The sequence below is a fragment of the Pongo abelii genome, chromosome 2, assembly GCF_028885655.2.
Source record: "Pongo abelii isolate AG06213 chromosome 2, NHGRI_mPonAbe1-v2.0_pri, whole genome shotgun sequence".
NCBI lineage: Eukaryota > Metazoa > Chordata > Mammalia > Primates > Hominidae > Pongo > Pongo abelii.
Window position 1 is genome coordinate 78593372 of NC_085928.1, and position 14218 is coordinate 78607589.

At 34.9% G+C, this 14218-nt stretch overlaps 1 protein-coding gene across 18 annotated transcripts in view; it reads right to left on the reverse strand.

Annotated features, from left to right (window-relative positions):
- Positions 1 to 14218, reverse strand: part of CHL1 (cell adhesion molecule L1 like) — a 213847-nt gene that overhangs the window by 10579 nt on the left and 189050 nt on the right. For 11 of the 18 annotated variants that reach the window (XM_054546846.2, XM_054546850.2, XM_054546853.2 and 8 more), the window contains 6 exons: positions 9520 to 9742; positions 8179 to 8294; positions 7839 to 8043; positions 7193 to 7315; positions 4124 to 4303; positions 504 to 665 (listed from right to left, as the gene is read on the reverse strand). In XM_054546846.2, the coding sequence (XP_054402821.1) occupies positions 504 to 665; positions 4124 to 4303; positions 7193 to 7315; positions 7839 to 8043; positions 8179 to 8294; positions 9520 to 9742 (1009 nt within the window). The remainder of the gene's footprint in view (positions 1 to 503; positions 666 to 4123; positions 4304 to 7192; positions 7316 to 7838; positions 8044 to 8178; positions 8295 to 9519; positions 9743 to 14218) is intronic. The other 7 variants (XM_063721970.1, XM_054546854.2, XM_063721968.1 and 4 more) reach the window with 1 other exon arrangement.

Genomic DNA, 14218 nt, shown 5'->3' on the forward strand with positions numbered 1-14218 from the left:
AATGCAATTTGAAGGACATGTTAATGGGACAATACTGGTAAATCTTTCCTTCTTTATTTAAAAAGGGACTTCTCCGAGTTGTATTTGATTCTGAGGATGAAAAACCAAAGAAGGATAGTGAAGGCAGATGAAGTTAAACTCAGAAGCAGCAAGGAGCAAACAAAAGCGCAAGCTGCCTTGGTTAGAAGCAGATGACCATGGAGCCTGGTGGTTTTTGTTTTGTTTTGCTTTTTCTTTTTAGTTTGTGTTATTAAGATATGTTAATTAGCAGGAGATATTTTTAGGCAACAACTCTAGTAAAAACAAAAAAAAGGATAAGTTGGACTACTGTGAAACATTTTTCATTTTGATAATCTAAAAATATGTCAGAACAAATTGAAAGTATGATTTTCATAACTAATATATTCGGTGTTTTTATGTTTAAGATAGGACATAGGCAACACTAAATATTCTACAGGGCATAGATTGCCTAAGACTTCCCCAAATATAATCTCATTTCTCACCTCTCCCTCTTGTCTCAATTACATCTTGAAAAATGCTATCGTTATCACCCCAATTCTTAGTCATTAGGCGAACTATATGTTCAGCTCCCGGCTCAAATACCTCTATTGGGTGAGTCTTTTGAGTAAGATTTACTCCTTCTGATATCTTCCTGATACCTTTACCTAAGAAATGTACACAGTTAAATCATGTGAATTGTAATCATGGAAAAACAGGACATAAAAAATATTGTTATTAGAGGTGAATAAGAAAGTCACTTATACCATATTTTCTCAGACAGTTTTTGAATTACCAGGAGATCAAGAAAATCAACATTTCAACTTTCTTTTTTAATATAATGAAATTGAGTAAATGAAATGAACTCAATGCATGGCCATTTAAGATGAAATGGTACTGTAAATCTGCCTGGTCACATGAATGGTTCAAAACCACAGACTTAAAAAAATTATACAATATAATTTTGTGCAATTTGGATTTTCACAAACCTAATGGGAAACTGAATATGGCCTTTTGACTTATAATTGACAGCACATAACCTTATAATCGTAACTAACTATATATTGCTTTTTTTTCCTTGGTCTTCTCCATAAATACTGATGAAATAGCATTAAAATATGGTCTTTTTTTATTTTAAAAATTAAAAAAAAGAAAAACTCTATAATACAGATAATTAACATACGCTGGGAAGTAAAAATAAATTGGGTTTATAGAATAATAAAAAAATATGGTCATATATTAAATATTTGAAATTTATAGAACATCAAACTACGTGAAGTGCAGGCTTGCAGGTACATACCAATGGAATGGTTTTACTGACATTTTGAAAGTGGTGTGAGAAGTTAATACTTTTCAAAAAATATTAATATGTCAATATGTTAATAGTAGAATCTCACAGTAGAACATAAAATGAATCAAATTGAACAAAAATATGTTAACTTCTTGTCTTACCACCAAATATCTTAAATATTTTTGCATGTGATCCACAGTTTTGCTGGGAATCTACTCAATATAATAAATATAACCCAGAAAATGTTAGCAATGATATAAAATATGCTTCTTACTGAGACTACAAGGGGTTATGAAACTCTATTTCAAGTAGGTATATGTTACAGATCAATATTTCATTATGTATTTTCACTATAAAATAAAAATTAATTATATAGTTACTAAATAACAAAAAGGTTTTATTAAAAATGACACCATGAGAGAAATAAGGCCAATTATATGAGCAAAGCCTTCAAGATTAAGCATCATTGAAACAGAGTGCAATTAATTTTGACCTTGAAAAACAGAGATATTAATTAGTATAACATTAAGTAGTGCAAGCTTTTGAAAAATAAAGTAAGTGATTTATTCAAACCGCTAATGACACAAAAATAATATTTCTGATTAACTCCATCTTTTCCCCTCTTAGATTATGGAATATAATTTACTTGGAAATCAGAGTGAAAACAATCAGAGAAAAATGCTTGTCAATCAAATGTATTTTTTGAACAAACGCCAAATGACCTTGAAATGAGCTACATAGGCAGAGCAAGAAGAAAGATGCATAGTAGTAGGTTCCAATTTGCACAAGTGATCATTTTTAGAGTGCTGAGTGATAACAAGATGTATCTCTCCTCATTGGAAATATACATTTTTTTCAAAGATTATGTTGAACTCTAGTAGAAAAAGAGATTGTAATTTTTTTCCCTGTACATATAGCAAGACATGCCTATAGAATAGAAATCAGTGTCAACTCGGGAAGGGGGCAGTTAGCTGGAATACTGAAAATGTGGATTCCTGAAAAAGAGCACAAACACACTAGTAAGAAACATTTTTAAATTCCTGACACATACGACAGTGAAGAAATGTTCTTTAAGACACGCAGCACATTAGTTACATTTTTAGTTTGAAGAAAAGATGCCACATCACTTGTAAAATCACATGAACAGCATTTTCATCCTCCAAAAACAATTTCTCAAGCATGAATGCAACCAAGCCCAAATTTTGCAACATATATACTAGAATGTGTAACACTTGTAAGACAATTCTGTGAATATTTTTTCTCATATGCTTCCAATTGGTAAGAATGGGATCAGCATTTCACATGCACATTGTGGTCTTGGTTATATCAAAATAGCAACCAACTCCATGCCTTAAATTCTGTTTTTAAGAATATGGAAGTTGCATGTTTGGACTACTACCATTCTGACTTCTCTTTGTATTGGACACTTGATGTCAATTCCAATGCTTCAGAAATAAGAACCTTTTAGTTACTGGGAAGTTTCCAATCCCCATCTTTAAGTCTAACTTTTATGAGTAGGTAAAGTCAGTGAAATTAGTTCTTCATTTCACTTGGTGTTCAATTCATCCCTGGGAATACTTTGTGAGTTTTAGGGAAGTAATTATTTGAATTATACACTTTTCCCACATAAAGGGGTTTTAAATGTTCAAGGAATCTGAGAAAAACATAAGCTTGTTATTAGTTAGATACAGTAGGCACAATAAGATATAAAAACAAACCAATATTAAAGGTCAGAGCATAACCATTCACACACAAACACGGTGATTTACACTCACAAGCTTGAATATATTTTAATATACATCTTCAATACATAATAGGCAACTGCATTTTCTTTACTATTTTTCCCCTTTGTGATGTTTCTTTCATTGATTCTACCGTTTTTCTAATCTACTACTTGGAAAAGCATCCAGAACACAGTCTGACACATAGCATTAGATTGGTGCAAAAGTAATTGCGGCCTTTGCCATTACTACTTTTAATGGAAGGGCCACAATTACTTTTGCACCAAACTTAATACATGATAAATAAACAACTCTATTTCCCTTTCTGCCATCTTCTACATCCTTCTTTTCTTTCTCCAATATCCTTCCATGCCCGAACATCCTAAGCACTACATAAATCTCTCTTTGTTTAACTTAGCGTGTACGTCAGTTCCTCTGATCTGATTTCTCTGTGAAGGTCCTATTGCTATCATAGAAAGCTTAGCAAGAACCTCTCTAAAATCATAACTGGAGATGCAATTTGGGAAAGGAAATGGTTAAAGGTAGAAAAAAATGGAAAAGCGTAATTGAATTAGGATAATTGTGTTACAAGTGAAACCATAGACTTATAAGCCATTTCCCAGCCAGTTGCTTGGCATCAATCATCAGACAGTAAAACAAAATTGACATATGGATCAATGTATGTAGAGTGAAGGCATGAAAGCGAGATGTATTAGATCTGTAATGTCTACCAATGGAAGAGTCAAATATTTTTCTGTATGGAAACATTTCTAAAAGAAAAATATACCTTTACTAACCTTTTGAATAGCTTTGTGACCTTATGTCCTGCTACTTTAATTAAGTAAAATTATAGTTCCTGACCTTGTATACACTAAGCTATAATTTGATTGGTATTGCACAGAAATCCATAAATTGAGTCAGTGTGAACTTTCCAAACAAGATTAATAAATTCTGCCTCTATGTCAGTGGAAAACAGAAGGTCAGACAGAGTGGGATCACAATCATTTCTAATTTACAATGACTGGCACAGTGCTTTCCTTTCAGCGCAGCTGTTTAAAAAGATGCAGTCTCTTTTTAAAGCCTCTATTAAAAAAGAGAAGCCTCATGTACTTACTCCCTTCTCCTAAGGTGGAGCTTTCCTCCGTGATCGGTTTTCCACAGCCCTGTGAAGTGCAAGCCCTCAAGTAGAATTTGTACTTGGTAGTTGCATTGAGGTTTGAGAGGTGCCAGCTGGGCTTTGATGGAGTTGTAATGTTAATATCATTTAATTCTCCAATCTCGTAGGTGTCATTTACTAAAAAAAAAACATGAACAACAGCTCAAATGTATTTAACCATTCAAGTTGCATTCTTCATTATTTTCATTTCTCCTTATGCTTGTGGTATGTAAAGATACATTAATGATTCATAACCATCAACTCATTCAATCCTATGAGGTACATACAACTACTATGACTATATCATATATGACAAAACTGAGGTCTCGCAAGAATAAGCGCTTTGCTCCCATCTTGGGTCTCTAAATTTGCCAACTGGAATTTGAATCCAAACCATGGCCTTTTGACCCCAGAGAAATGTCTTTAATCCCTGTGCTATATTGGAGTCAACTGCTCCAGCTTCATAATACTTATTAATAATAATGAATTTTCCCCATTGTTAGATTTTCATTGTATCTTTGACTTAAGTATTGTAATTTCCTTTTGGAAGAATAATTGAGATGATAATTTATTTGTGTCTTCTATGGTTTCTAGTTTAATGTATAGCACCAAATAGCTACTCAGTATACATAGAATCAATAAATGAAGGAATATATTAAATATTTAAGAATATCTACTGTGTACTAAGTACTATGTAAAGTGCTCATTGTAAAAAGCTGAATCAGATAGCTTCTTTCAAAGAATTTGGAACCCAGCAAAGACATGAGATTTGTGTAAGAGTATGAGTATTATAAGATTACTGTAACAATAGTCCAAGAGATGAAATACATCCAAGATAGTGCAGCTGTTAGTGGCAAGAAAGAATATAGAATAAATCCTCTTGACTCGCAGTCCAAGATACCATAGAGGTTAAAAAAATGCATTTATTATTGACATAAAAATGCCTTCCTTGGTCCATAAAAATGCAATTCAAATCAATGAAAAGAAAAAAAAAAACCTAGGCATCCAAACATTGAAAAGAAGGAGGTGAAATCATCACTCTTTTAGATTTTTTGAAAACATAATTGTGAATGACCACAAAGTCAATTGAAAAACTACTACAATCAATATAAGAATTCAGGAGAGTATACATAGAGCTCTCATACATATAAACTGCAACAATTTAAAATATCTAAAAGCAATAAGAAAAAGGTAAACTACCTAAAATGTCTTGATCAATTAATAGAAAGCAAAATAATTATATATTATTTTATTTTAAAATACACATATCAAGCAGTTCAATAATCATTACAATTGTTAATATTTCAACTTCTATATTCTAAGAACTTGTTTTTAAATAAACTTAAATGTCACATATGAATCAATATGAAGGTGGGAATTTAATTAGCTGAGTTCTTATTGTTAGGAGAAGGAGAAGGTATATCTTTACCAAACAAATTGACATTTAAAAGAATCTTCAAATATTTCTTCAGTTCTTACAATTTTTTTGAAAACCAGTTCATGGACTAATATACGGTTAAGAGCTCAACATCTAGAATTGGACTGATCTTGCTTTGCATTCTTAACACTTTTTTTTTTTTTTTTTTTTTTTCTGAGACGGAGTCTCGCTCTGTCGCCCAGGCTAGAGTGCAGTGGCGCGATCTTGGCTCACTGCAAGCTCTGCCTCCCAGGCTCACGCCATTCTCCTGCCTCAGCCTCCCGAGTAGCTGGGAATACAGGGGCCTGCCACCATGCCCGGGTAATTTTTTGTATTTTTAATAGAGATGGGGTTTCACCGTGTTAGCCAGGATTGTCTCGATCTCCTGACCTCGTGATCCACCCGCCTCAGCCTCCCACTTAACACTTATTTTACTACTTGACTCTGTGTGAGTATATTCGATGTACATCAATTCCCTCATTCATAAAATAGTGATAGTACATATCTAATAGATTTCTTATTTTAATGGCACAATGCAAAGAGATACACTTAGTATTGATCCTGCTACTTAGCAAGCACTCAAAAGTGCTAAAGTCTACTTCTGTTGGGATTATGCCTGTATGTATTTAAACATACATGCTAATTTCAGCAGAAACCGTCAGAAACTAAAGCAAATACATGACCTGGATTGCTGGAAGTCTTGAGCTGATGTGAAAGTAGCACGACAGGACTATGATCAAGTTGATTTGTAAGCAGTGTATGCTGGGTCTCTGTATTTCTGGTGTTTTGGGAATTGATGTCTTGAAAGCCTAAAATTTTCATGATGGGATGTGCTAAAATTTTCTATAATGTCAATCCCCGAATTTCCATTTTGAGATGATGCTTAAACTTGAGGACTGTTTAAGATGGGAGGCGCTACTATTAAAAATGACCTGATTTCAGCTAAACACATTCACGTTACTGTAGTGGCACAGCAGCATCTGGGTAGAGCCCATTCTGAGTAATGATCCAAAGACAATTATTTAGTCCTTTCATTATCATCTCCATGAAACAGTGAGCAACCCATAGAGATTTGATAAACACAAGTATATTTAGGATTGAGTCTGGGAGCATATATCTGAGGCAGAAGAGGTAGTGTGGAAGGTACCTGTGCTTTGAATCTCCATCACCTCACTCAATAACTCTTTTGCATGTTTCCTACTTCTCCAAACATCTTATATATAAACATTAAACACGTGTTTTGTGTACCCATCAGCACACTGCTTTTTTTCTAAAACAGGTAAGAAAACCTTTCAGTAAAGGGCCAGAGGGCAAACATTTAGACTTTGTAGGCTGTGTAGTCTCCATTGAGATGACTCAACTTTGCCACTCCAGGGAGAAAGTGGCCGTAGACATATATAAATAAGTGGACATGGCCATGTCGTCATAAAAACAGGCAGCAGGCTGAATTTGGCCTGCAAGCCAGTTTACAGACCCCTGGGCTACAAGGAAGAACAGCAGCTTACAAACCACGGCCTTAAGTGATCATTAGACTCCCAACATAGCAAACAGAATATTCAACCAAAAAATGAAATATTAACAAGTTAACTCCAATTCAAATTTCTACTTACTTATCTGATATTGCAAAAGATAGCCAGTTAAGTTTCCATTTAATTTCTTAGGTAGTCCCCAAGATAAAGTGGCAGTGTCTTTATCAACTTTGATGACCTTGAGAAAAGTTGGCTGTTCAGGTACTAGAAAACACAAGACCAAAAATAAACTCACATAAATTAGAAAAATTCAAAAAAGCCTTATTATATTATAAATTTTATGGAAATTGACAAGCTAACTCATCTGAAGTAAATATTAATGAACTACTAATAAGGAATAATGTTTATTTTATTTATTTATTTATTTGAGACACAGTCTCACTCTGTGGCCCAGGCTAGGTGGAGTGCAATAGCCCAATCTCGGCTCATTGCAACCTCTGCCTCCCAGGTTCAAGTGATTCTCCTGCCTCAGCCTCCCGAGTAGCTGGGACTACAGGCATGCACTACCACATCTGGCTAATTTTTGTATTTTTGATAGAGACAGGATTTCATCATGTTGGCCAAGCTGGTTTGGAACTCCTCACTTCAAGTGATCCATCTGCCTTGGCCTCCCAAAATGCTGTGATTTACAGGCATGAGCCACTGTGCCTGGCCATAAGGAAGAATGTTTAATATGGCCATGGATCACCTCCATTTTTGACATGACTCTACATCGTTATCCTCTCACCTCCTTCTGGTGTTTGAAATATATAAGGCTCACTTTCAGGACCAGCTCCTTTAGAGTTATAGGCTAAGACTGTTAAATGAAATTCACTAAAGGCATCTAAGGAAGGAACCATTCCAGAGTTTCTTTGTCCTGAAAATCTTAAAATGTTCACTTCTTTGGGATGTGTTCTTCCATCCAACAGACTTTTTGTTTTCCACCAATTTATCTGCAATGAAAACAAAAATCTTTTAATATATCCATTGTGGTGGCAGATTCTCTTTGGCTTCTTCTGAAATCAGTTCTTATTTATTCTCAGGAAAGATACCAATTCAACAAGAAGAGGAAAAATCATGATAAAAACCTGATAGCCTTTCAGACGTCCATGTACTCTGTCCTTTGGAATTGTTGACCAGGTAACTTTAACTAATGTACTGTTTATAACGTCCACCCCATGGATCACTGGAGCTGTATCAGGATCTGTTAATCGTATAAGATTGATTAGTTTTCGATAACCTGCAAATGTGATTATTGGGATCCTTTTCAAAAATTTTCATAATGTTTCTTCTGGAGAAAGCACTTTTGTGAAATTCACTCCAAATGGAACCAAGAGTTTCTCATGATAGGTAAGTTTATCAGCCCAAATAGATTTCCCAAAGAAAAGGATAGCCTGTAACACACTGAGAAACGAAGCCCTCCAGATACATACAATGTGGGTAAATAAAACCAGAAACTATTCTGTGGGCATCTTGCCTTTGGAAGCAAGTGAATTAAACTAGTAATATAAATAAAATTGGTTGGGAATTTTGTTAATCAAATATTAATAACAGCTAACATTTGAGCATGTGCTATGTGTCAGGCACTGTTCTAAGGGACTTACCTAAATTGGTTCATACAACCCTGTGAAGAGGATATTATTATCTCTGTTCTATAGGAGTTCTTACTACAGAGGAATAAGCCAAATACAGAGCAGTCAAGACTAATACTATCTTAATTCACATGTGATATGTGTTTTCTGTGCTTTTATTTGGGTAGAAGAATTTAGACAGCAGGTGAGTAATGAGTTGGCTATTTCTCATTCTGAACCTTCTTCTATTTTTGGATCAAATTATTCCTTTAGATGCTGGAAAGGCAATGAGAATAACCCCTAATATTATTCACAGTATTAGCAATACAGAATGCAGTGTTTTTTTCTTCTTCCAATAACCTATTTGCAGCAGTTACTACGGCATCAGAAGGTGTGTGTGCATATAATTCTACATATAAATCTGGGTATATATCTCATCAGTATTAAGAAAGCTCCAGACATGCCACTGAAGCCCATGGCATGACAGCAAGTGGCTCTTAGGGGATCCTTGACAAGTAAGGGCAGAGGGCAAATGTACTTGAAAATCTTATGACAGTTATGCTGCTTTAAATGATTGCAGTGATAACTCCAGGTCTTCAATTTTCAATGTAGAAAGAGCTTTATAGGAAATGGAATAAAATGGAAACTTTCAACATACTTCCTTGGTACTGTATACGATCAACTGTCCTACAATCAATCCTAAGATAGAAGTCATGTGCTATATTTCTTTTTATCTCCCACGGCTAGTACATCCTCTTTGCATGCAGTAGTTGTTCACAAATATTTGTTGATTGAAGTACAATATATTTGAGAGCAATAGTTACTGACGTGCTTAGCAGTTTTAGATGCATCACTTACAGTCTTCTCCAGAATAGAGAGTCACTGACTGAGGGTCAGGCCCAGATCCTAGTTGATTGATAGCCTGGACCTTGACATCATAAGGGGCATAGACAGCAGGCGTCATCACCCGCAATGTGTGGTTTGTGACTGTTTCTTCTTCCCACTCCACTGGGGCTCCCTGTGGCTTCCAGGTCACTCTGTACTCTAGGCCTGGTCCATTCTGCTCCATGGATTTCAAAGGCTAAAACAGAAGGCAAGACTCATTTAGTCTGATCACAGATGTGTTGACTCAGAGATGATGGTGAACCACCCTAAGTGGAATAAGGAACAATGTAATGAAATGATCATTTGTTGAGAGATCTTAAATCCCCCTTCTTGGTTTAGAGACAGTTGTGAAAAAGTTTTGTCATCATATGAGCTTAAGTATGAAAATTAATCCCTTAACTCCCCAAGTAAGGAGAAGCCTAAATCAGATGCCGGGATTATGTCCTTATGGTAAAGTCTAAGTTTTTACGCATGAAGGAAGTTACAAAGAAATTCCACAAAGTGTTTCAGCTTTTTGCTTATGCTTTCCACTACATTCCACCTTTTCATTTTCAAAGAACAGGCTGAAATAAAAAATAATATGGCCACGAATTCTTTGGTTGTGAATGGGATTCTCCCACGGGTTTTTGAAGAGAACTCTTTCTTGCACCTGGTTCTATCCTTCTCCATTTTTCTTCTATAAGAAGAGAGAGATTATGTAAATATTTTTGGAGAATATGAATGTTCATACTTTAATACAAAGAAACAGTAGCTCCTCTTTCTAATAATTTCCCAGCTCCTTGACCATTCTTTATTTTTCTTTAAGAAAAAATGCCTCCCTTACCCACTTTATTTTGCTCCATAGAAATATTTGGAGGAATAACTTTTTTTTTCTTTTCTTTTTTGTTTTTCTTGAGATGGAGTTTCACTCTTGCTGCCCAGGCTGGATTGCAATGGTGCGATCTCGGCTCACTGCAACCTCCATCTCCCGGGTGCAAGCGATTCTCCTTCCTCAGCCTCCAGAGTAGCTGGGATTACAGGCATGCACCACCACGCCTGGCTAATTTTGTATTTTTAGTAGAGACAGGGTTTCTCCATGTTGGTCAGGCTGGTCTCGAACTCCCAACCTCAGGTGATCCGCCTGCCTCGGCTTCCCAAAGTGCTGGGATTATAGGCATGGGCCACAGCACCAGCCCTGGAGGAATAATTTCTAGTATGGGAAATTGTTTATTTCCACTTTAGTCTTTAATTGAGCAACACTTTAATTTAAAAACAATAATGTGATTTAAACTGCCTGTTTAATTTCAAAGATAATGGGATTGTGCATTGAAATGCATCAGTTACATAAAATAAGTTTAAAATACAATTTTAATCCTAAATTTAAGGTTCACTTATATAAACAGTAATTTTCTCTGGATATGTGAGTGAGTCAATAATGTCATACTTAGTGTTCTTACAGAATCTGTAATCCTTCTCAACTTAATCTAATTTACTAAAACACTTATTAGAGGCATTGCTTGGAATTAAGTTGAAAGCATAGTGACATATGAGCAAAATAATTTTAAGTGTATTCCTATTCCAAGGTGAATAAACTAAACTAACTGAGAGAAAAAAAATCAAAACAAAATGAAAACTTTCTGAGATTTTTCTGCAGACCTTGTTAATACTTGGATTCATTGGAAAGTTTTGCTCCAAGATATTTTAGAGTGTGAAATGGATATAAATTCACCAGGGGCTTTAGCATTGTCCCAGTGAATTAGGCCATGAGCTTGTAATGCCGTGCTGCAATCTGGAATGACAGTTTTCTTCAGTCTCTACTGACAATAAGTATGTGCAAATAATATTATTCATTTTACACATTTTGCTCCAAAGAAAGGAGTTAAATTTAATAAAGTTCTCTGACAAATTTTAAATAAATAATAAATCATAACACTTTAGACAAAAATATTTTAGCTATATTATTGGCCTTTTTAGTACCCAGGAACCCAAATAAACAGCCTGAATGCTTTGTATTTGACCTTAAGGCAATGTCTACTGAACCTCAGATACTTCCCAAATAATCTCTTCAAGAAAGAACAGAAGGAGCAAGGGCAGAGTAAGCAGGAAGACCACCAGCCTTCCCTTCCCTCTGCCTCTCGTGAAGTAGCCCATGAGGAAGGAGTCTCTAGAAAAGAGGTTCTTAACTTGGGGTGTAGGACTCTCTAGATAGGGTACATGTGTATCCTTTAAAGGATCTGAGAAACCAATGATATTGTTAGTATGACTTTTTCTAGAAAAAGAGCCTGTACGTCCAACATAGTTTCAAAGAGATCTATGAACCAAGCAAGGTTATAACTATTAATCTAGAAAACAGAAAGACTGCTGTCCTGCCTTGATTCCATTTTTTAAAAAATTGTTGAACATTTTTATTTATTTTTAATTGAGAAATAGAAATTGTATATACTTATTATGTACAACACGTTTTGAAATATGTATACATTGTGGAATGGCTAAATTAAGCTACTCAAAATATATGCTACTTCATATACTTATTTTTTATGATGAGAACACTTAAAACCTAGTCTCTCAACAATTTTCAAGAATACAATACATTATTATCTACTATAGTCATTATGTTATACAATATTTAATTTAATTCCACTTAATTTCATTTTAAAGCCAGTAGGTCTTCTTATTATACTTGTATTATAAATAACAAAACCTAGATCCATTAGGAGTTAACTACCTTGGATGTGATTATATAACCAGGTAATTAAAGATGTTCCTGCTTCCCAACATTAGTGGGGTTTTGGGCTTTTGGTTTTGTTTTTGGTGTCCTTTAAGTTCGAAATGTGTTATTTTACCGAGCAAAGTTAAAAATTCACATGTATATGCTTAAGAACAATGGAAACTCTCAAGCAAAAATTATCCTGGTATAGGTATTTAACTGATGAGTTTGCAGTAGACTCTTTTGTCCTGTTTTGCGAGTAGAACATGATGATGTTCGAACACTCAAAATACATGAGTGAGTCATGACCCACTTAATATATGAAAAGTGAATGTTTGAAGGTAATGCTAACTAAAAAGCCTAGTTCTACCATTAAGTTAAATTGTAATGTTACTTTAAATTGAATCATGTTTAGCGTTAAATGTAAAACATAAACAAAGAAACAAAAATTAGGGATGTCCAGTCTGTTCCTAGTCCTCATCTCCATTGTTAGTTCTTTTGGGAAAGATCAGCTTTTTTTTTTTTTTTCAAATTATGGCTCTCTGACCCATTATCATGTAGACAGGAATTATTTTGAGTACATCTCTGGAGGGGGTCTGGTAATTCATGCACAATACTATCTGATTGCGAAACTGGGAAAAACCTGGAGTCTAACTCCTTTCCATAGGATGATCCATATAGAACGATACTCAATGAATGAATATTCTTAAACTTCACTGGCTGTGTCAGCAGTGATTAGATCTCTGACACATCAAGATAATAGGAGACACCATGGGACATACTGGGAATGTAACTGTCAGCCTAGATCCAAATCCTGTGACTACTTCCTTCCTCTAGTCAATTAATTACTAAATTACATGTCATTTGCTCCTCAAAGACAAATGCTTTTTCTTTTTTCTTTTTTTTTTTTTTTTTTTTTGAGACAGAGTCTCACTCTGTCACCCAGGCTGGAGTGCAGTAGCATGATCTCAACTCACTGTAACCTCCACCTCCTGGGTTCAAGTGATTTTTCTGCCTCAGCCTCCCAAGTAGCAGGGATTACAGGCATGCGCCACCACACCTGGCTAATTTTTATATTTTTAGTAGAGACACAGTTTCACCATATTGTCCAGGCTGGTCTCAAACTCCTGATCTTGTGATCTGCCCGCCTTGGCCTCCCAAAGTCCTGGGATTACAGGCATAAGCCACAGCACCTGGCCATAGATGCTTTCTTAGTACAGTCCCATTCTTACAAGGAGAGAGCATTAATAATCAATCTTGTGTATCTTTGGGGTAATAAAAAATGACTTATGAGTGAGAGGAGCAGTCAAAAAGACTGAAGATTTCTGGCCTTCTTTCCGTATGACTCAGCCCATGGCATCTGGGTGAGGTCATTAAACTCTGAGATTCCCAGTTTCTCTTTATGACATATAAGACTGACACCATCATGGACCACAGCCCTCCCAAAGGAGTAGTGAGGATTAATGAGCTAATGTTACTGGAACATGATGTGCTTCTCTGAGGAACTGACTGGCAAATACACAGTATTATTGATATCTAACCAACTGTATTATCTACTTTATGAAAATTTCTATGGAACTTAAGGGAGGATAATACAGATATACCCTAAAAGACTAACATCATTTTAGACTACAAATTAAGTAATTATCAAGACAATGTAGTAGTAACTATTTATAACCACACATTCAAGGAAAGAAATAATATTATTGAATATATTTCATTTCTATGTATTACCATTTTAAAAAAAGTTTTCCACATCTTAAACTTGTAAAACTTAATTTCACTGAAGTGGAAATAAAGAGCTAATTCTGATCTAAAAAATATTGACTAAATATTTTGCAAGTATGGGCCATGTGATTGTGTAATGAGTACAAAGACCAACATACGAGGATAAAAAGCAAACTAAACTTTGTGCATTTTAAAACTCTTCCAAAAATTTATACTTGGAATGAATTGTGGAAATAAATTAGTATATTTCAGCATACA